Genomic DNA, 24,408 nt, shown 5'->3' on the forward strand with positions numbered 1-24,408 from the left:
TTGAAATATGCAGGATAGGTGCATATCTCGCCTTGGCTCCACTCTTCAGTTAAACCCCGTTCTGTGCATGCGCACATGTACGCACTTGCACACACATTTTTTGCGGCTCCCAGTTTTTCCTTTTGTGAGGGAACCGGTTCCGAGTGGCTCTTTCACTGTTTCAGGTTGCTGACCCCTGGCTTAAGCAAAGAACATCCTTCATCTGTGATGTACTGAATTTAACTAGCAAGTCAAAATGCTGCTAAACCTTTGTATCTAAGTGGCTATTAGGAAAATGCATTTATTTCCTAGTTGGTGGCATACAGGCAAAAACATTAATTTTGCTTCAGGCTATCCAAAAATGCCAAAATTGATGAGTTATGTTGCTTATGAAAATCAGTATACAAACTAGTATCATATTTAGTAATTATTAAAACAATGGATGTATGGAAACTAGACCTTTCACTTAATTAGGCACCTGAGAAAGCCATTAAAAAGGCTAGGCAGTAGAAGGAAGCATAAATGGTTTGAATTTTAATTCTTTAAATATGATTTGCTTTTGAAATACAGCATTGTATAAGGATGACTTCCTAACTTTTTTTCAATGAAAACTACTCATCAGAAGTTCTTCAAAAATTGCCTAGTTGGTCCCAGTCCTACTGGTTGGAGCTTGTTACTATTAGTGAGGAATATTTGATGGGCATGACTAAGGCTAATAACTTAATTATTTCTCTATCCTACTAAAAACAACATATTATTATGTATTCTAGATGAGGAGTTATCATTTATAGATGATATAGTAATAACCTTGGATTAAGGAAGTTTATGAAAAATATACATAAAATATAAAATGGTAAAGAGCATAATTTAACACATGAAATAAATAAAAGAAGAATGGATTACTTGTGAATTTGTGAAACTAAGAGAAAGACAAGGATGATGTAATATATTTGAATGAAAGTGTTCTGATCTTTTGTAGCAGAATTGATAAATATATAGAGAATGCAGCAGTGCAGTAACAGTGCAGGTTTAATTATAAATGAAGGGGCAAAAGTTTATATCAGAAAAAATAAATTGATATCTGGCTTCTTGTGGGTACTTATGAAAACAGCATTTTATAGGTTGGTGATAATAGCATGTTATATTGCAGTGAATGGTGAAAATGCAGGAATAAGGGAACAGAAATACATTTCTATCTTTATAAAAGTATGTAAATATATTTAGCTGGAAATTTTTTACTGGTTTTCTGATTTCTGTATAGTACTATTTTTCTTTCTGAGTAGAAGTTTGAAAAAAGCTTTTATGTCAGTCTTTAATTATATATTGGGGTATGTAAGAAAATATAAATTCTTTTTGACAATTTCTTTACCATGCCCTGTAATATATATTTTGGAAATCCTCCAGTATCTCTTCTGAGATCACATCATTTGTGGCAGATAAATGGGGATTGCTTGGAGCATTACATACTTTTTTGAGAGGAAAGCCCAGAAAGGAATAAGGGAGTTTGTAGGCCTGTATGAAGAAATTATAAGATAGTCTCACAGAGCCGTGAATAGAAAGAGGGTGAGGAAAATGCTTTGAAAAGAGTAAAAAGAATTGAGTTACAGGGTGCCACAAAAATGTGTGGAGTTATGCTAATGGAAAATATGAAAAAGATGCTTAGTAGAATGATGAGGTGAAAGAAGCTGTGGATGAGCAAACATTCATAAAAAAGAATGAAAACTTGTTGCAAAAGATGAATATGAGAAAAATATGTTGTATAATGCACATAGCAAAAACCACAAGTGTGAAGAATATAGTCAAAGAGCAAATACTTAAGATTAAGAAGTAGAAAAATGCAGAGCAAATTTAACATTTGTGTGTGTGTGTGTGTGTGTGTTTTGAAAACAACAAGAGAATTAAGCAACAACAAGAGAATTAAGCAAAGAATTTCCGTAGAGTATATGGAATTAAATATAAAAGTGACAAAATTATTTGGAATGAAATTAAAGTGAAGGAGTATCGGAGGAATATTTTAGAGATCTGTAAGTGAATGAAAGTAATATGTTGAAGACTGAAATTGAAACAAATGTTATAAATGCTAGAATCCAAGAAAAATGATGAAATGCAAGTCATAAATATTATGAAAATGTTGAGAAATGGCAAGGCCGTACATGTAGCTAGTGTAACCGGAGAAATATTAAAATATTAAGTGGTTTACTTTGGAGTGCTTATATAACTAGTTAATATATGCATGAAGCTACATCAGTGCCTGATGGCTGAAGGAATGCCATTATTTTTCTCCTGTACAAAGGGAAAAATAGCAAGAATGAATCCAAAGGCTAGAATAGAGAAGTTGATTTTCTTTAACATATGTGAGAAAGTGTTTGGCAAAATTTTAACTGAAATGCTACAAAGAATAAGAATGAACAAAACTTAAAAAGTAAAGTGCAATACGGCTTTATGTTAGAAGTGTGCAAACCAGATTAGAGCTCCTTCAGTTTTGTATAGGTAGTCCTCGACTTTTGACCACAACTGAGCACAAAATTTCTGTTGCTAAGTAAGACATTTGCTAAGTGAATTTTTCCTCATTTTACAAACTTTCTTGCCACAATTGTTAAATAAGTCACTCCAGTCAGTGATTCAAATATGTGAACAGCCGGTTCTCTGTGTCGATGCTACTTCTGGACGTTCATTCTGGGCCTGGGCAACAAAAAATTAGCTACCGGTTCTGCCGAAGTGGTGCGAACCGGCTGAATCCCACCACTGACCGCAGTTGTTAAGTTAGTAACCCAGCTAAGTGAATCTGGCTTCCCATTGACTTTGCTTGTCAGAAGGTTGCGAAAGGTGATCACATGACTTCAGGGTACTGCAACCGTCATGAATATGAATAAGTTGCAAAGCATTAGAATTCTGATCACTTGACCACGGGGATGCTGTAATGGTCATGTGAAAAATGATCATGTCACTTTTTTTAGTGCCATTGTAACCAATAAAGCTACTGAACTCTGGGATACAAAAGAGCTTTTTAATCATTGAGCTTTCATCAACCTCCTGTTGACATCATCAGAGTAAAGGCTAAAGGTTGGAAGAACCTACATATATACCTGTGTGACAGTTTAACTGTCAGGTCACATAACGTGTAATCAGCCTGCCCGCCCCCCACTCTCCCCCCGCTCTCCTGCATTCAGCCACACTAGTTCCAGCTCAACTGTTCAAGCCGGCTTCCGTTTAGATCTTGACATCTTGCCCCCAGCTGTTCGGTGCATCCATCCTCTTGCATGCAGTCGCTCGGCGTCATCGCTGGACCATCACTCATGCCGTCTTGTTCGATCATGGTGTTGGTCTGCCGCTTAGGCACGTCAGCTGTCAATGTCCTCATACCCCGAAAGTAAGCCCTAGTATTGTGGTTGCCTGGGGGCGGGGGGGGCATGGCCAGTTTGACATCTCTCAGATGGGATGTGAGGGAGCCCAGGGGGGCTGGGGTGGAGGGACAGGAACTCTGGAGTTTTGCATGTACAAATGTGGTAGAAGATACTGTTATCACACCAAAGCCATTTAATCCAGGTGAGCAGTGAATGTGCTTTCAGCTTTTACACTGTCCCTGGACTAGAAAGGGTCTAATTCGGGGATCGGTCCCCTTTTCCTTCAGCATGTCCCAAGCTCCCCGTGCTTCTTTCCAATTCTGCCTCAAAGCCTCAGCGATTCGCCTCCTCATTTTACCTGTTTCCATCCATGAGGGGCAGGCTTTCTTTCTCATTGCATGCTCTTCTCCAGGACTGTTTTCTTGCAAAAGTTTTGCTAGTTGACTTTCTCAGCACGCCCCACTCTGAATGGAGAGGGAAGCACCACCCATTGGTTTTGGCTTATTGGAGGGCTCCATCCAGTTTGGTGATTGGTTTATAGGAGGGCTCCTCTTCAGCCTGGTGTATGCTGGGTGCTGAGGTTCTGTCCAAGTAAGCTTTAGAAGGCCAAGAACTCAGGACCCCCTCTGTGTGTGTGTGTGTGTGTGTGTGTGTGTGAGAGAGAGAGAGAGAGAGAGAGAGAGAGAGAGAGAGAGAGAGAGAGAGAGAGAGAGAGAGAAACAAAGACAGAGACAGAGAGATCTGATCCAACCTCTGTGTGTGTGCCTATGTGTGTGTGTGTAAGAGAGAGAGAGAGAGGGGGGGGGTAAAATGAGGTGGTAGTGGAAGGAAGGGGGTGGGGTTAGGCTTGCATGCTGGGAAGGCCAGGGGAGATCTGAATCGCTGAGGCTTTGAGGCAGAATTGGAAAGAAGCGCGGGGAGCTTGAGCCGTGCTAAAGGAAAAGGGGAGCGATCCCTGAATTAGACCCTTTCTAGTCTGTGTAAAAGCTGTAAGCACATTCACTGCTCACCTAAGATTAAATGCCTTTGGTCCAGTAACAGTATCTTCTACCTCATTTGTACCGCGCAAAAACTCCGGAATTCCTGTACTCGGCCCTGCCTTCCAACCAGGTCCTCCAGCGGGCCTCACCTGCGATGGCCCCTCCTCCTCCCCCCATGCCTGCACAATAAGACATCACCCCCGAAAAATAAGCCCTAAAGGGACTTTTGGATCAAAAATAAATATAAGAGCCGGGCTTATTTGTGGGGAAAATGAAATGAAAATGAAAGAAGTGACTTATGACCATTTTTCACACTTATGACCATTGCACCATCCTCATGGTCATGTGATTTACATTTGAATGCTTGACAACTGACTCACATTTATGATGGTCGTAGTGTCCCAGGGTCATGTGATCATCTTTTGCAACATTTTGACATGCTTCCCTTAACAACTATATGATTAACTTAACAATTGCAGTGATTCACTTAACAAATGTGGCAAGAAAAGTCATAAAATGGGGCAAAACTCACTTATCAAATTTCTCATTTAGCAACATAAATTTTGGGCTCAGTTGTGGCCGTAAGTTGAGGACTACCTGTATTGCTTTCTGGATTTTATGCTCAAGATCTCATCTCTGAATTTATCAGTACCACTGTAGGAGATTTATCAGTCATTTTTGATAAATTACAAGAATGCCCTCACCAAATTTAGAGGCTCTCTGAGATAGATAGCCTGAAACTGCAAAACAGACTTTGATACTTCATTTAGTTCTGACAATCCTCAACAAAAGCCACATATGTACAGGTGAAACTCGAAAAATTAGAATATCATGCAAAAGTTCATTTATTTCAGTAATGCAACTTAAAAGGGGAAACTAATATATGAGATAGACTCATTACATGCAAAGCAAAATAATTCAAGCCGTGATTTGTCAAAATTGTGATGATTATGGCTTACAGCTTATGAAAACCCCAAATCCACAATCTCAGTAAATTAGAATATTACATGCAATCAATAAAACAAGGAGTGTACATAGAACAATATCGGACCTCTGAAAAGTATAAGCATGCATATGTACCTCCGTTCATTCCGCCGGGGCCTGAAGACCTGGCTCTTCGAGCTCTCTGGCCCAGGCTGAGGATTGATTTATTTTAATTGGGGTTTTATTTATACAGGGATAAATTTAATCTTTTTTAAACTTGGTTTTTAACTTTTGTATTTTTGGTTTTTAATTACCCTGTAAACCGCCCTGAGTCCTTCGGGAAAGGGCGGTATATAAATGTAATAAAAATAAATAAATAAATACTCAGTACTTGGTTTGGGCCCCTTTTGCAGCAATTACTGCCTCAATATGGTGTGGCATGGAAGCTATCAGCCTGCGGCACTGCTGAGGTGTTATGGAAGAGCAGGATGCTTCAATAGTGGCCTTCAGCTCTTCTGCATTGTTTGGTCTCATGTCTCTCATCTTTCTCTTGGCAATGCCCCATAGATTCTCTATGGGGTTCAGGTCAGGCGAGTTTGCTGGCCAATCAAGCACAGTAATCCCACGGTCATTGAACCAGGTTTTGGTGCTTTTGGCAGTGTGGGCAGGTGCCACGTCCTGCTGGAAAATGAAGTCAGCATCCCTGTAAATCTCATCTGTAGAAGGAAGCATGAAGTGCTCCAAAATCTCCTGGTAGACAGCTGTGTTGACCCTGGACTTAATGAAGCACAGTGGACCAACACCAGCAGATGACATGGCTCCCCAAATCAACACAGACTGTGGAAACTTCACACTGGACTTCAAGCATCTCGCAGTGTGTGCCTCTCCATTCTTCCTCCAGACTCTGGGTCCTTGGTTTTCAAATGAGATGCAAAAGTTGCTCTCATCAGAAAAGAGGACTTTGGACCACTGAGCAACAGACCAGGTCTGTTTTTCTTTAGCCCAGGTAAGATGCTCCTGATGTTGTTTGTTGTTCAGGAGCGGCTTGACAAGAGGAATACAACATTTGAAGCCCATGGTGGCTCTTGATGCACTAATTCCAGTCTCAGTCCACTCCTTGTGAAAGTCCCCAATACTTTTGAATGGCCTTTTCCTGACAATCCTCTCTAGGCTGCAGTCATCCCTGCTGCTTGTGCACCTTTTTCTTCCACACTTTTCCCTTCCACATAACTTTCTATTAATGTGCTTTGATACAGCACTTTGGGAACATCCAACCTCTTTTGCAATTAACTTTTGAGACTTTCCCTCCTTATGGAGGGTGTCAATGATGGTTTTCTGCACAACTGTCAGGTCAGCAGTCTTCCCCATGATTGTGATTCCTACTGAACCAGACTGAGAGACCTTTTAAAGGCTCAGGAACCCTTTGCAGGTGTTATGGCTTAATTAGCAGATTAGAGTGGGACACTTTGAGCCTAGAATGTTGCACCTTTTCACAATATTCTAATTTTCTGAGATTGTGGATTTGGGGTTTTGATGAGCTGTACGCCATAATCATCACAATTATGACAAATCACAGCTTGAACTATCTTGCTTTGCATGTAATGAGTCTATCTCATATATTAGTTTCCCCCTTTAAGTTGCATTACTGAAATAAATGAACTTTTGCACGATATTCTAATTTTTCAAGTTTCACCTGTAATATTGTACTCAAGTCAGGTCTGGACAGTTTTGGGTGTCTAGGAGAATGGCACAAGATCACATTTTCCATCCTGCCAGATTTATATGATTAACTCATCCAGCTGTATATTTCATTTCAGATTTTTTTTTACATTTTGCTTGTTCACTAGCAAATGCAGGATGACAACAAAGCAGTGAATTATATTTCCACTTTCAGGGCATGAGAGCTGGGTAAATTGTCAAAATAATATAACTATATATTCCAAACTTCTGGAATAAAGTATTAAATCCCCAATGATTCAAGTGCAGCAGCAAAGAACCAGTGACATAACTGGCCCTGTGCCTAGAGGTTCTTCCTTTTCACACATTATGTAATTATCTCACCCTTTCTATCCACCTGTTTAATCATTACTTCATTTTCATAAATTATACCAGTCATAGAATTCTGCCTCCTCCCCCAAACTACATGCTGATTAGCCAACACTTTGATGCATTTCCAAAGATCTATATTTTAGGGGCAAGCAAGTGCAGACCTGTGTGAGACACTGGGAGCTTTGCTCAAGGATGTAAGCATTTTTAAAGTTTCCATCTCTGAAACATTTGCAGAATATAGCAGTTGTCAGTATTTGGCAGCTTTAAGAAAAGCTTTAGAAAAAAAAGTACGTGGCTGAAAAGCTTAATGCTTTCAGATCCATTAATAACAAACTGACAAGACTTTAGGGAAAACCTGAGCTTTTCCTAGGGCGGTCCTAACAAAGCATGCAAGTGAAACATTACGTTGGTGAACAAGTGTGACAAACTAACAGAGTTTGCTAGGTAGGTTCAAATGAGTTAGCTGAATCTCATATAAAATACCCAGGCAACATTTTTATTTCAAACTCAAAGATGTTGTTGGAGTAGCAGTTGGAAAATATCACAACTGTTTACATTCTTCATACCACTAACACTGACATTATTGTCCTATTGCCTTAATTCTGCTTCTAGCTATTTTAAATTTAGGCCAGTTCATTTCTCCTATAGGTTGCATTTACAGTAGCCCTTCCCTATGGAATGGTGACTTTTTCATTATTTTCTAAGAATTATTTAGACTACACTGTCACTCCATTATATTTTAAAGTTTTTCTCATCTATTCCTGTTTCTCCTCTCCCCCACCCAGGAAAATGCATGCAAAATTCCGCTTAACCTTGAAAGCCTTTGGACTTCAGTAGAATGAATTTATTGGTGAAAGATAAGCCATTGCTCTGAAAGATGTCTCCATTGCATTGGTATTTCTTATTAGGAAACGCTTGTGATGAAATAGAAATAAATAGTAAATAAGACGAAAAGCAAGCAGAGTGCACTATGATATCTTCCTTTAACTGTGTTATCAGAGGATCTTTGCCTGAGTAGCAAAATCATTAGTGTGATGGCATTTAGTAACTAGATTCCCAGGAGGCAGGGAGTGTATTCCAGAGGAATAAAGAGACTGCTCATTCCAGGTATTATGTATGAGAGAAAGGGGGTGAAGTCAATCCCTCCCTAACAGTTCTCAGAGTATATACTAGATGCAGATAGTAGAGTGCTTCGGTTTGGCAAAATGCAGTCTATGTACATGGAACAATAAAAAAACTCAGCTTTGAAGAATCACCATATATCTTTCTTAAGTTTGGAACCTGGAAGTTAGGATCTCTCAGCACCTTCCAAATTAACTATAGTTTCCTAGGCTTTCTGAGAATTAAAAGAAGTGAAGAGGCAACATCTGGCTTATCCATTATCAGAAGAGTTAGCTGGTTGCAGACTTCCATCTATCAATCAATCAGAATAGAACTGGAAGGGACCTTGGAGGTTTTCTAGTCCAACCCCCTGCTCAAGCAGGAGACCCTATACCATTTCAGACAAGTCACTGTCCAGTCTTTTCTTAAAAACTTCCAGTGATGAAGCACTTACGTCTGAAGGCAAGCTGTTCCACTGGTTAATTGTTCTCACTGTTAGGAAGTTTCTCCTTAATTCCAGATTGCTTCTCTCCTTGATTAGTTTCCATCCATTGTTTCTTGTCTTGTCTTCTGGTGCTTATTTCTGGAAAATAAGTTGACCCCCCTCTTTTTTGTGGTAGCACTTCAAATACTGGAATACTGCTATCATATCACCTCTAGTCCCTTTTTTCTCTAGACTGGCCATACCCAATTCTTGCGATCGTTGTTCATATGTTTTTGTCTCCATGACCTTAATCATCTTAGTTGCTTTTCTTTGCACTTTTTCCAAAGTTTCACCGTCTTTTTTGTAATGTGGTGACCAAAACTGGATGCAGTATTCCAGGTGTGGTCTTACTAAGGCTTTATAAAGCAGTACTAATACTTCACATGATTATGATTTTATACCTCTGTTTATACAACCAAGGATTGTATTCGATTTTTTGGCTGCTGCCACGCATTGCTTACTCATGTTTAAGTGATCATCCACTAGGACTTCAAGGTCCCTCTCACAGTTACTGTTTTTGAGCCAGGCTTTGCTTAATCGGTACTCATACTTTTGGTTTTCCTGCCTGGGTGTAAAACCCTGCTTTTCTCCACATTAAATTTCATGATGTTGAGTAGCCCATTGTGCAAGTTTGTCAATATCTTTTTGTCTAAGTTTGTCTTCTGGGGTGTTGGCTATTCTTGCCAGCTTAGTGTCATCTGCAAATTTGATGAGTTCCTATTCTATTTCCTCATCTAAGTCATTTATGAAGATATGGAAGAGTACTGGGCCTAAGATGGAATCTTTTGGTACCGCATTGATTACTTCCTTCCATGTAGATGTAGTACCATTAAGGACTACTCATTGAGTATGGTTTGTCATCCAGTTACAAATTCATCTGATGGTGATGCTGTCTCTCCCACATTTTTCTAGTTTACCAAGAAGTAGGTTGTGTTCTACTTTGTTGAATGCCTTGCTGAAGTCTTTATGTCCACAGCATTTCACTGGTCTAGTAATTTAGTCAGTCTATCAAAGAATGAAATAAGATTGATTTGGCATGATCTATTTTTACAAACCCATGCTGGCTACTAGATATAACTTTGTTTCTAGATGTTCACACATCTGATTTTTTTTATTATTTTTCCACTATCTTCCCAGATATTGATGTCAGGCTGATTGATCTGTAGTTTCCTGGGTCTGGTTCCCCCCAACACACTTTTTTTTAAGATGGGTACCACATCAGCTCTTTTCCAATCCTCTGGAAGTTCCTTGGAGCTCCAGGATTTTTTTTAAAGATATGGTACAATGGTTCTGAGATAACATCTGACAGCTCCGGGATGTAATTTATCATGTCCCAGTGGTTTATATTCTAAGTTATTGTTATTTGACAGAAGTCTCAAGTCATGTATAAATGGAAACTGCTGCTGAAGTAAATACTTATCCCCTTGCAAGTCTCTGTATACCTCAAAATGTGGTCCATAGAAATAGGAGTAAGAAGAGAGTGGGCACACCCAATGTGCAAAGTTTGTATTAACTGTATTAACACAACTAGAGCCTAACCCAGGTTTGATTGAAAAAAATTCAATCACACCAGAACCTTTGATGAGTTGTGTATAAGCCATTCAAAGATTCTTGAATAGGACTGAAATGAAAACAAATACGTTTATAAAAATGAGTATCTCACCTACAATGTATTTAACCATAGATAAATACTGAGTTTTCTGACTTATACAGTTGCCTCAGTGCTCTTTTCCTCCTAAATTTGTCATACTGCTCAGGAAATTAGATAATATCTTTCATTAAATTGATTACAATTCATTAAAAATATGATACAATGCTGACAAAGCAGATTCCATCTCTCAACTGAACTGTTGTTTTGGATTTACACATTTCTTAACTTCTAACTATTGCCTTTACTTCTCTTATGACAAATCTGAGAGATCACTCCCAAATAAGCCACAGCCATTTGTTGTGTAACAGCACCTTTAGAGGTTTTGAAAGCCTGTTCTGTCTAAGTGAATTCAAATGCACCCAGGTAATTCTTAATACTGCTAGTAATGATTTGTCAAGGGCAATTATTTTTTTTTTATTTTGCCAGTCATCTAGAGAATTCTAATTACAAGTAAAAGTTCAAAAGAAAGTTGTTATGGATTGTCATGACTTCAACCTAGAGTTCTCATAATATTTTTAAAGCAATTAAAAGCTAATGTATCTATTCATTTTACAAACATGGAACTTGGTAGATCTCAAGCATATCCTGGTGGCAATCATTGGAGCTATTCTCCAAAGCGCCCAAAGGCAGGACAAGAAGCAATGGATGGAAACTAATCAAGGAGAGAAGCAACCTAGAACTAAGGAGAAACTTCCTGACAGTTAGAACAATTAACCAGTGGAACAACCTGCCTTCAGAAGCTGTGAATGCTCCAACACTGGAAGTTTTTAAGAAGAGACTGGACAGCCATTTGTCCAAAATAGTATAGGGTGTCCTGCCTGAGCAGTGGGTTGGACTAGATGACCTCCAAGGTTCCTTCCAACATTATTATTATTATTATTATTATTATTATTATTATTATTATTATTATTATTATTATTATTATTATTAGTAGTAGTAGTAGTAGTAGTAGTATTGCTTTTCCTGACAGATAATACTCAGCTATAGTAGCTAAAACTCCTTAAAGTCATTCAACCATGAATTTGGAGGGGAAAAACTGGGAATTGTAGCTTTAACTTTTTAAATAAAAATTTAATTTGGTACGTTGCTTTTGACTGTGATAATTATATAAGTGGAAATCATTCATAGAAAGTTGCTGTGAATTTTTAGACTAGTACAATTATGCAGCAAAGAGCAGAGACTTTATTAAGTGATGGGTCTTTGGGGCTAAGACATGGGTCTCCAAACTTGTCAACTTTAAGACTTGCAGACTTCAACTCCCAGAATTCCCCAGCCAGCATGGGTGATTGGGGAATTCTGGGAGTTGAAGTCCACAAGTCTCAAAGTTGACAAGTTGGAGATCCCTGGACTAAGAGAAGCTTAAGATCATCTTATGGAGTTAGACACACTAACAATGATGTAAAAGAGTTGGATGTCTTCAGCTTGAAGGAATGACAATTTAGAGACAACATGAGACCAGAGTCAGATACCTGAAGATTAACTCAAATGGAGGAGAAACGTTATTCTCTATTGGTCCAGAAATTAGAACCCCATCAACCCATGTGTTTCCTATGTTCCAAAATACATACCCATCACATTATTCTCTTTGTGGAAACAACATAACGCAAAACACAAAAAGGGAATAGGAAATCCTAAGATGTTAAAAGAAAAGAATTTGAACCAGCAGCATTCCTTATATCTGTCTACATCTTTTTGTTTTTGAAATCACTTTCATCACATCAATGTACAAGTTCATACATAGCCTGTTCATTAAGAACTATCTGTCATGCAGAATCCACATATAGCTCTGAAGCTCTTTGTATGGTTCCACTTCATTTTATAGGTTATGACCTATAAAGCCCTAAATGGCATGGGTTCGGGTTACTTACGGGAGTACCTGCTGCCGGCATCAACTTCCCTTCGTCCAGTGCGCTCCCACAGAGAGGGCCTCCTTAGGGTGCCGTCGGTCAAAAATTGTCGACTGGTGGCCCCCAGGGGGAGGGCATTCTCTGTGGGCGCGCCAGTCCTTTGGAACCGTCTACCGGTTGATCTCCGGATGGCTCCCGACCTTCGCTCCTTCCAACAGGACCTAAAAACACATTTATTTGAACAAGCCGGCCTGGTCTGATGGGTTTAGGGGTATTTTATAGTTTTGTATTAATTTATTGAATAGGGCTGTAGTATTTAATATTTTTTTTATTTTTGTATATTGTATTTTATTGCATTGCCCTGTACACCGCCCTGCGTCCTTCGGGAGAAGGGCGGTATATAAATTAAATTAAATAAATAAATAAATTTTCTGCTGCTGCTACTGCTGCAATTTTTCAGGAAGTAATGTGCAAGTTATTTATTGATCAAAAATTAAACATATATTTATCATTCAAAAAAACAATTTGGAAGTGCAAAATGTACCAAGGATGGAATTTTCCAGTACTCAGTAGTATTCTGGTTCTCTCCCCAAAATGCTGATCTGGTCATTCCAGGAAATGTTTTCATGATATCCCAGAATTTTAACTTTCAGAACATCATGAATCATACCTGAAATACAAATGATCTATTTTTCTAGAACTATAATTTCATGTTCCCTGGTGAAGGAAATCAGAACAGCCCTTTCAAAAATTGAACATTTTTTTTAAAAGGGGTGGGGGTAGTCTTTTTGACAAAAAGTGATATGGTATTATATTACAGACAAGCTCTGTTGATTTGTATAATTATTTTAGAATAGAAATTAATATAAAGATGAGTAGTTAAGAGGCCACTTTTGTTCTTTTCCATTGGTATTAAAGAAAATCTTGCCTCATGGTAGCCTATTTGTACATGTATTCCCTGCTAATACATCACCCCTCTAATAAATACAGAGGCTTGGGGGTATCAAGGCAAGGAACACCAACTGTTCCAAAAACAAAGCCAGAAAATCCAAACCATTTATGTGACAGGAAGGCATGTTCAATAAATTGACAGGAAGAGAGAGGGAGGGAGGGACAGGAGCCTGAGCAGAAGGCATGGGACAACTGCAGATCTTTCTCCTTGGGGTCTGATGCCAACTGCTACCTGTCAAAAGGAAAGAATAGGCTGCACAGAAAAGGCCACACACATATCATAAAACAAAATTTATCTTTAATCTGTAAGTGTCAACAGCAGTACAAAATATGGAGTGATGGTGAATAGATTAAGGGCAGAGAGGACAGTCTTGAGGTAAATGAGCATAAATAGGCAGTCGTATAGACACTCCCCTGAAGGGTCAGATCCCCTTATCATGGTGTATATGGCATCACCCAATGATGACATGTTAAACATATCAGGAAAGCACCTTGTGCAAAAAGGGGAAGAGGAAGGAGAGAAGGGGAAGAAGGGGAAAAAGAAGAGAAGGAGGAAGATGTAAGGTGCCAGCATACACCAGAATATATGATATAAAGAAAGCGTCTTTCCATTTTGTCTTTTCTATTCAATTCTGAAGCAGAGAAGATTCTTAAAAGTACCACTGAAAAATTATTTAATATTTAATTTACCTCACGTCAATACTGCACAACAAAATCCAATAAGTCTGTTTATGCTATGAAGCAAAGCTAAGAATGATTTTTCCCTCTTAAATTAAGAGTCCAGATATTTTTATTTTTATTTAAAAAAAATCAAAATCCTTAGCAAGCTTGGTTGTCTTTTCAAACTGCTTCAAGAGGAGAGTGTGTGAGAGATGCGATGGCAACCTTTTCAGTTCATTTAAAAACTTTACACTGGACTGTACAAGATTTTTTTTTCCTTTTTGATAAACTATTTACATTTTCAGACTTTTAAAACATATTCAAAGCAGCAATAGACACTAGGGTTTTTTTATTTCCTTTACATGCCCAAATCATTACTAGCCCTGGGCTCAGGTACGTACCTACACTCTGTAAAGAATTTGTACAAGAAAATCTACCAGTTTAAAAATGGACTTATGGGGTGTAAGAAGAGCTTTGAAAGAACCACCCCCAAGAGAACCAAAGCATAGTACCTTGATGTGGGGAACCTCTGAGGTCCCCCCAACAGCTCTACACAAAACTTTACACTTTGAAACAGCAGCTAGCATTGTCAGTCCAGCATGTCAGTGAATTGTGCTGATTAAATTAACATAGAATACAATTTCACAATATACATCACAATGTCAGGAAAGAAAATGGGTTACAGTAAGTAACAGCTTATAAGCTCATCTTAGGGTAATGAAACATTTGTACATGGCAAATACAATAATGGATAGAAATATTTAAACATTCTAACATTTGCTACGGGCCAATGAAAGAGAAGAGGGAGGGGGGGAAACCTGTGCTTTTGAGAAAGCAAAACACAAATGACAGGAAGACCAATGGGGAACGTGGACTAGCAATACTGCAATGTGCAGTATACAAACAGTTGCACATTCCCCAAACTTTTGAGACGACCAAGACCTCACTTGGGGTTTCTTAAGAAAGCAGAAGTGATAAAGCAAGCAGATCACTGAACTTCTTTAGAACTTTCATATTGTCGTAAACACCAATTGGGTAGCATCTTCTTACACTCATGCTAAAGCCACTCTTCTCTTTACACCAGTGAGCTCCCTCTGAATACTTTCCATCAGCTTCCAAAAATTAATTTGGGCTGTTATTATAAAAAAAGGGGGGGGTATAAAATCCAATGACAAAGAAATCTAGCTATTTAAAAAAATCTGTATATTTTTTTCCTTTCTAATGTGGGATCACAGTATTACAATATATCAACCAGCAAACAGCAATAGCAAAAAAATTCAGAGAACAAAGAAGGTAGTAAAAGATAATGGTGGACAGAGAAAAGAAAGTGAAGTAAAATGATTTTGAGAAACAGAGTACGTAAGTGCTTTTATGTTTTTAAAAATATCAATTGAGGTCACATGTTAGTTTTTCTTTAAGGTCATGCTTAAGTGCCAACTTCAGTCTAAACACACATGCAATGTTGAGAAGTTCTGAGTGACTATTTTTTTCAATTGAAAATATTAAGTACTCTAATACATTCTACCAGCTGCATTTCTGAGCAGTTGTTGGCACTGACAAACCTATCCAGATATACATACTGTATAAGTTTCTGCTAAAGCTTCATCTACCTACTCTGAAGTATACCACGGGCTTCCCCTTGAATTTTGTTTTTCTATACTGGATCATTGGCATTTTTTACTGGGAAAATATTTGTAGTGAACTAGAAATTAATAGTAAATTAGATGAAAAGCAGCAGAAGATACAATAAGAGCAGACTTTAACAATGTATCAAGTGATGCTTGCATTTACAAAATCATTTGTTTCATTTACACAATTATTCAAACAATCATGTTTTCAAGTTACTGCTGTCCTTGTAAAACTGGTTTTGTATTTATTGTAAATAACAATCACACTCATTCATACAGAGTGAACACCAGAGTATAAATTTTGTCTCATCATAATCTCACCCTTCCTTCTTATACTGCCTCTTGATGACTATGAGGATCAGCAAAAGATCCAGGGCTTTCCCCCCAAAGGATGTATTGGAATACCATCATATATTTATACAACAGAAGACAGTGGTTGCTACTGAATGGAAAAGCAAATGTATTGCATGTACACAAGGCCTGCCTATGGACACTTGGAAAATGACTCTGAAAAAGTCCCTGGACTTTGCCAAATAGAGCACCTCAGAACTCAAATTATTCCAAGCTTCCATGCAAGCCTGAAAAAAAATCCACTGCCATAAGAGTTGCATTAACTTTTAACACATCTCTTTAAAGCAGCAACATCTTTTTTTCAGGGTGAAATGGAAGAAGAAGGAAGAAGGAGAAGACGGAGAAGACGGAGAAGACGGAGAAGAAGAAGAAGAAGAAGAAGAAGAAGAAGAAGAAGAAGAAGAAGAAGAAGAAGAAGAAGAAGAAGAAGAAGAAGAAGAAGAAGAAGAAGAAGAAGAAGAAGAAGAAGAAGAAGAAGAAGAAGAAGAAGAAGAAGAAGAAGAAGAAGAAGAAGAAGAAGAAGAAGAAGAAGAAGAAGAAGAAGAAGAAGAAGAAGAAGAAGAAGAAGACTTTCCTGAACAGAGAAGGCCAGGCTTATAGGGTCCAAATGATTTCTTAGTTTTAAAGCATGCAGAGCCATAATGTATATGTTCCAACTCCTAAGCCTAGACTTTCCATTTTTAAAAATGCCAACAGCATTGCCTAAATCTTCCTCCAGCAATCTGCTGCCTACATTGTTGGGGTGGTGGATTAAGTGCCTTAATATAAGCCTGCACCTCGTACTGTGTATTCTAAGAAATAGACATTTCCATTGCAGCTGCTTTCTGTCCTTTTATAAAGCCTGTGAAACTGTGTTTCAGTTGTCAAGTTGAATGGTTTGGTTATACCTTTTAAACAATATTCTTCAATTGTCAACAAAAAATGTCAGAAGTCTTCCCTTGAAAGTTAAATATTAAACTTTGTGTTTGCAAAGTACAGTTACTCTAACAATCTAAGTGCATGGCATCACATTCATTTTAAATAAGCATTATCTTGGACAATAGAAAATTATTACTGCCCTTTTGTATTTTAATGAAGAATTATAAATGCTACAGTTCTATTTTGACAAGCCAATACTGTTTCACACCAAACACAGATTTTTTTTAAAAAAAATCTATGTTATATTAACAATTGGAACTACTTACTTTAAAAAGCTGGATTAATGGCTAACTCCTCAAACAAACATGATAATTTATTTGCTTTCTTATTTATTTGTTTTCCTATTGACAATATAAGTCACATTGGTTGCTTTCAAAGAAAGAACCAAGAATGTCCATCAGGTTTGCTTGAAGCAAATTACAAGAAAACTGTCTCCTTTACAATCTGTTTTTAAAGTTGGTTTAAATATAATCTAAATTAAATTGAAGGGTAGACTTTGGGGGAGGATCAGTTCCTACTCAGACTATCTTGGCAAAGATGTCAAAGAATTGTGACATCATACACTTGACCAAAATACTTTAGTCTAATTGAAAGAAATGAGACCTAAGTTTGCCTTGTTCTACAGAGCTAAATAAGGATGTAAGAAATCATCCCTTTTGTCACCTGAACTAGAATCACAGACTGCTAGAATGCCCAAAATATGTAGTTGTACTTCATGTCCTATGCACTCATTTGCTAATGAAGAAATACTAAGAAACAACTGGCTATGTTATAATTCTTGGACAAATGTTTTACTGTTCTGCCAAACTATAATGCCACTACTACAGAGTAAATATGAGATTGTTATTTTATAAGCAGGTGCAATGTCTGACGTATTTTGTGTTTATTATACGGGATTCAGATTGAAGGAGGGGACATGGGAGGCAACTAGCCAGCTTAGCTACAGGTCCACAATACTGCTGCCACACTGCAGGCATAAAATCTACATGAGGTACAGTGATTTGTCAGCATTTAATATGGACCAATGTACACTGATACAGAACAAAAGTAAATACATAACTTATATATAGCTAAGTATCCATGAACAAAAAATAAAATTCTATCTCCTATGTTATATTTACACATTTTTTAAAAAATCTTAAATGAGATGGTGACTACTCAAGAACCTTGTTTGGAGCTCCAATGATGAATTTTAAAAAAAGAAAAAAATATTTTTGCTTCCCAACGATTGTCCTTCCTTGATTTTTATAGATACTTTAGAGCCAGTATAGGCTAATAAATATCATACACTGATACTGCAAATTTTAAATTCAAAACTTGTCCAATAAGTCACACTCTACCATCTGTTGATTCATGAAGAGCCAATCAACGTCAAGAACACAGATTTAAGTTACAGATCATCAACACAGATGGAGGACTGGAGCTCAAACAAAGTATTCATACATATAAGAATCTTGCATAAATAAATGAAATAACAAGACATAAAAAAAATGACTCAAATCCGGCAACTGTGAGGCAGGCCCACACGAGTCGAAACAGATGACTTTTGTTCATGTCGTTGTTTTTTTTTTGTACAACAGTTTCACATTAGTTAGAAGTGATAAAAAATACCATTTATATCCAGTGCTTATTACACTTACGAAACAACATCTGTGAGTGTGTGTTTTTGTAGTACGAGTAAAATCAAGTTTCAGTCCTAAAGAACAGTCCTTTGTTCTCTGCCAGCCTGCAGAATATTATTTTGGCATGGTCATAGAATTATAAAAAGAAAATAACTCACGAAACTAAATGTTTGCCCTTGTGCAAAAATAATTACGAAACATAAAATGCTAGCACTACAGCATATTCTAGCTATGGGGGGGGGGAGAAACACAACCCCAGACATGTAGAATGGAGAGAGATTTATAACAGGAGAAACTTGTAGGAAATTAATAAATAGTCATTCTTTAGGAAATAACGGGTTATCTCCCATCCAAGCTACATCTGTTAGATCAGTTCGATTTCCTAAGCAATCTCAAAGACCGCAGAGGATTTTATTTCAGTACCTTAACTAGATGAAGAGGACTCTCATCAGTTAATGATAACAAGTGCCTTTGCATCTTGGCTAGACCAGTTTTACTGCCTTAACTACGGGATATGAGAGATGCATTCATTCAAATAAATAGGAAAGATAAATGATTCTATTCTAGATGGTAGAAAATGGCTGCCAAAACTTGATGACTATGTGTGTATGCATCCACACATACATGCACACACACACACACACACACAAATGCTCAATCTGCTTGCTGCATGAATTAAAATCTCCTATTGTAAAAATGCAGAACTGCCTCCACTTGTAGAAATAATTACTGCAAACTGCTAGGTCATAATTTTCTTTTTCTGCTAAAACTACAAGATTTTTGATAGCATGATGATAATCTGGCTCGACACTACGTTAATGTTGCTAATGAGAACACCAGTCTAAAACACTCTGAAAAGAACTAGGCAAAAAGATGCAATGGCCTCAGTCAAAAGACCCAAGTCTTCCTATGTAAACTTCCCATTGCAAATAGAAACAGAGGGAGCCTCATCTGCCATTCTCGGTAATGGAAGCTCTAGGCACAAAGATATGATTGCAATCATTTAAGTGTAGAAGGACCTAGGTCATATTTCATAGATTTATTACTTGGTGGTTTATCATCTTTGCCATCCTACAAAGTGCTAAAATGCTTTTGAAAAACCTGGCACTCTTATCCCCTGAGCAAGCTAATAGGAATCTTCCCCCAGTCTTAAGAATGGCATGTCTGTAAAAGGCAGAACTCTTGGTACAGTTTACCCTCATATAATTAATTGGTTTGGATGAAACATACCACTTGGAAGGGAAACGGAGAGGCAGCTGCTCCATTTGGATTAATACCTGATATATTTTCTTAATCACCATTAAACATTCACACTGAGAATCTAATTGGCATGAAAAAATTTACCCCGCCATACCATAAAATGTCTACGTGAAACTGGTTTTACTTAGAGGGTACATAAAACTGCAATCTTTCTGGTATATGTACCAGTTAGAAATAATTGTGACTTGATAGTCAGATTTAAAAAAAAAGAAAGCATTTATATTCTTTTCTCTTCAGATCAAAGCAGGAGTTGGTGAGTTTATAAGTCACTAACCAGGTTTTGTACTTTGAAATACATTAAATGGATCAATTTCAAATTTCAGTGTTAAATACTAACATCCACAAACAACTGGATGTTTAATTTGGGAATGCTTAATTTTACCTTGCCCTTGGCTCCTTAGAAATCAATATTATGTATAATAAAACTATATAATAACACTGAAATAAATAAGAATTTAAATTTCTACAGCAGTTTTGATCTAAAAAAACCCAGCATAATTCACAAATACTGACCTTGGGGTATAGCTTTGTGTTCTTTCGTTTTGTTTTTCTTATATGGCAGATAACATAAAGTATTGAAAATTTTCAAATACTGCTGAGCATATGCATCTAAATTAATAAAGTGAAATTGTTAAGTACAAGGATGATCCTTGCATCCTTTTCAGTTCTATAGAATTAATATTCAACACAGATTATCTGCAAGATTTAAAATTTCTATAATAAGGTTAAAAGGTAAAAGGTAAAGGTTCCCCCGCACATGCATGCTAGTCGTTTCTGACTCTAGGGGCCGGTGCTCATCTCCGTTTCAAAGCCGAAGAGCCAGCGCTCATCCGAGGATGTCTCCGTGGTCATGTGGCCGGCATGACTAGACGCCAAAGGCGCACGGAACGCTGTTACCTTCCCACCGCAGTGGTCCCTATTTTTCTACTTGCATTTTTACGTGCTTTCGAACTGCTAGGTTGGCAGAAGCTGGGACGAGTAACAGGCGCTCACTCTGCTACGCAGCACTCGGGATTCGACCCGCCAAACTGCCGACCTTCCGATCGACAAGCTCAGCGTCCTAACCCACTGAGCCACCGCGTCCCTTTGATAATAAGGTTACATATCATCAAAGGATGATTATGGGAATAGCAATAGGAAGATTCCTAAACAGCGGCAGCACTTTACTCTCCAAGAAAGAGGAAGACTATGTTGTATTTCTAGGCTATCTATGTACTAGAAAAAAAGTTAACATAATCTAATACATAAACTTAACAGAAATAGTTTTAAACCTTGCATCCAATACTGTGTTAGGTTACAACTTTCATTATTCCTAGCACTAGGCATACTAGGTGGGGAATATATGAAGTGTTGTCTGACAACATACAATAACTCAAGATTAGAAAACAGAAGTACTTTAGGGAAGCCTCACAAATTATCCTAAAAAGAAACAGCATAGTAGGTAAATATTGTATACTCTCCTGTTATGATACTATTCTATTAATAATAGCATTTTCCCAAGTGTTTCTGACATGTAGAAACACATTTCCTTGTGTTTGAGAGAGACAGAGAGAAAGAAAGAGAGAGTTATTCCTTTCCAATATGCCTCATTATTTTTAAGATACCACACACTTTTAGGGGGAAGGGCTCTTTAGAAGAAATGATAGGCAAACAAATGATAATGCCGTTACAACAATACATTTGATTTTTTTTTTTACTACATGGCCCCCTGACATTCTGGAATGAATACATTAAGACCAAATGTAATTAAGACTGAATATAAGAATTCAAAGCAAAGGGACAGAGAATGACTTGAAGGTGGGCTTATGTTGCTAAGACAGGCCTGTCTTAGCCAGTGATGACTCTGTTGTGCTTACTTATATTTCACACTGATGGTACATCAAGAGGCAGAAGCAACTGAACAAGTGCATTGTAGCAATTATATTCACTTTTTAAGCAATATCCTGTCTCCAGATTCCTGAGTATTTTACAATTTTCTGGAAAAAAGTAGGATTTTCTATTAAGATGTATCAGTATTTTTAAGATGCCAAAGGATTGTCTAAGACTTTACAGTGTCTCCCTTAAGACTTTTTTTTTAAATATTAAGATTCAGAAGTTAGGAAAGTTTGGCACATCAGAAAGTCGGCTATATCTAAGGAGGAAAAAAAAGGAATTTAGAGACCTTATTTTAAAAAAGATGAGCTAATACAGATAGATGTACACGCTTAGGACTTGTTCTGTTTCATGATAGGAAATTTGCAGGGTTTTTTGTTTTGTTTTTCAAATAATTCAGAATAAAAACACATTCACAATCTGTAGGCTGGCACAGCATACCTGAGTGAGAATGTAAAACCCCCATTAAAACAGTAACTTAAACCTTTTTTATCAGCATCCAGGAACAGGAAAGAATAGACAAAAAAAAAAGAGAGAGAGAGAGATAAGACTTGTAAGAGAACAATTGATTCATATCAGTTTTCAAGTCCCCAATGTCTGATACTTAATGTCTTCACCTAAATTTTTTTAAAAAAAGTTCATGAAAATTAGGGAACAATCTGTGTCACACAATAAGAAACATTTAAGACCATTCTGCAGATGTAACTGTAGGAGCCATACATGCATGCAGGCTCATTTAAGAACTTTTTGTTCAAAAGAAAAGAAAACAAAGTCAGAGTAATTCAGCAAACATCCTCAGTTGGCAGCGACCGCCTCATGGGCTTCGTTTTCACTGCTATAGTCTGATTTGGGGTCATCCTCAAAGTCCTCGTACATTTCCATCTCATCTTCCCCGTTTATTATTTCATTTCCAGCAAGGCTCCCACTGTCCGTCTTCATGCTGTAAGTGCTCTGAATGACAGGGATGCTGGGCTCAGGACTAGCAGAAGTGCTGGAACAATCAGATGTCATCTGAGGCGATGGCGTAGTAGTTGCCATGGTAATAGCACCAGGATAGACCACTCCTGTTCCTGTGGCAATTGGAATCTGAGGCTGTTGCCTACAAGGAAACAAAGGTATGTTTGAAAAGTGGTCCCTCCCATTTTAACAAAGGATGCAGCAGCATTGTTTTCTCCTTTTAACACTTATTTTTTAAACATGTTGAACAATTTGACACAGGCTTCCCCATAATATTTATCAGTACACCAATGATCTCACTTGGTTTGGTAACAAAACATCTGCAAGAAAACAATCAAGCTCAGGGACCACCAAAGACCCCACAATTCAACCCTGAGCTACAAATATTCTTTTCTGTCTGTACTGATGATGTCTTTCCTTGGTTGTGTTTTTTGGGGGGGTTTCTTTCTTTTTTCTTTTTCTTTTTGTGCCTTTGAGTCAGTGTTAACTCCTAGTGACTGCCTGGATAAATCCTTCCAGTTTTCCTGGCGAGGGTTTTTGGAAGTGGTTTGCCCTTGCCTCTTTCCTAGAGCTGAGAGAGTGTGTCTGGCTCAAGGTCACCCAACTGTTTTTTGTGCCAAAGGTAGTACTAGAATTCAGAGTCTCCCAGTGAGTCAGTTTGGTTTAGTGGTTAAGACACAAGGCCAAAAACCAGGAGACTATAAGCTCAGAAACAATTAAAATCAGTAAGACCATCATTTAGTAATACAATATAAATTATATTGTACTTTATTTTACAATTATAAAGCAATATAAAATACAGAAGGGGGAAGGAGAGAAATATTCTCTCTCTCTCTCTCTCTGTCACACACACACACACACACACACCACAATCTAACTAATAAATTCTGACAATGCGTTTGGATATTGGTAAAATATTCGTCAGGTAATTCAAACCCTAATCTCTTCAAGCAAATACGCCACCCAAACAATAAATACCTTTTTCCATGTTTCCCTTAGTACGCCTTGTACAAAAGAGCTTCATCATAAAGTCTTATTAATAGACAAAAAAATACCACGGTATAAAGTAATTCTGTAAGTAGGCCAATGGCAAGCTAAAAGTAGTGATCCCCATATTCAATTATTCTGAAACTGAGCCATAACCAATATATCGAATATAGTATACAGTTCATTATCCCAGGATTAGACATCATTAAGCGTCTTAATGGTTTTCAATGGGCAGTCCAAGCGGATGGAACTGTGCTTGCTGATCTTTTGTGTAAATATAGCTCTCTCCTTTTTCCATTCAGAAAAGAAATCTGAAGGGGAACTGTACCCAACATTCATTTGATCCTGAATGCTAGTCTCCACATCATTCATAATCTGAATATAACAGGGTCCTGGATCACAAGTACAAAGTTTCTCCAACTCCTCAGTGTAAGTTTAATGGGCTTTTATTGCTACATAGTGATATGATAACCCGTATTCTTAACTGAATATGTAAATGACATATTTGAGTATCGTGAGCCTTATTCTCTTCCTGCAAAGTCAGTCATCTAACCTTCTCAGATTGCCTTATTATTTTAAATGAGGATTATATTCTAATCATAATCATATTTCCAATTTTTAATCTAAATTTGATTTACATAAAAAAATTAAAAATTTAACCTTCAGTATGCCAAACCATAAACAATCCAAATCAATGACCTGGTTTCCTAGACATCTGATATGAGATTTCCATTCAATATTTAGACTGAAAAAAATTGCTCTGGAATCTCTTGTTACAATAAAAAGAATCCATGAAAAGACAAACATTCATTAGTAATAAGGAAGGAGAATAATGTAAGTTTC

At 37.5% G+C, this 24,408-nt stretch overlaps 1 protein-coding gene across 3 annotated transcripts in view; it reads right to left on the reverse strand.

Moving 5' to 3' along the window:
- Positions 1-13,588: 13,588 nt before the first annotated feature.
- The window catches only part of SOX6 (SRY-box transcription factor 6), a 315,755-nt gene continuing 304,935 nt past the window's right edge, over positions 13,589-24,408 (reverse strand). For all 3 annotated transcript variants that reach the window (XM_083348763.1, XM_083348764.1, XM_083348762.1), the window contains one exon: positions 13,589-22,720. In XM_083348763.1, coding sequence (XP_083204889.1) covers positions 22,417-22,720 — 304 coding nt within the window. In that variant the 3' untranslated portion in view covers positions 13,589-22,416. The remainder of the gene's footprint in view (positions 22,721-24,408) is intronic.

This window comes from Vipera ursinii, assembly GCF_947247035.1.
Source record: "Vipera ursinii genome assembly, chromosome: 1".
Taxonomy (NCBI): domain Eukaryota; kingdom Metazoa; phylum Chordata; class Lepidosauria; order Squamata; family Viperidae; genus Vipera; species Vipera ursinii.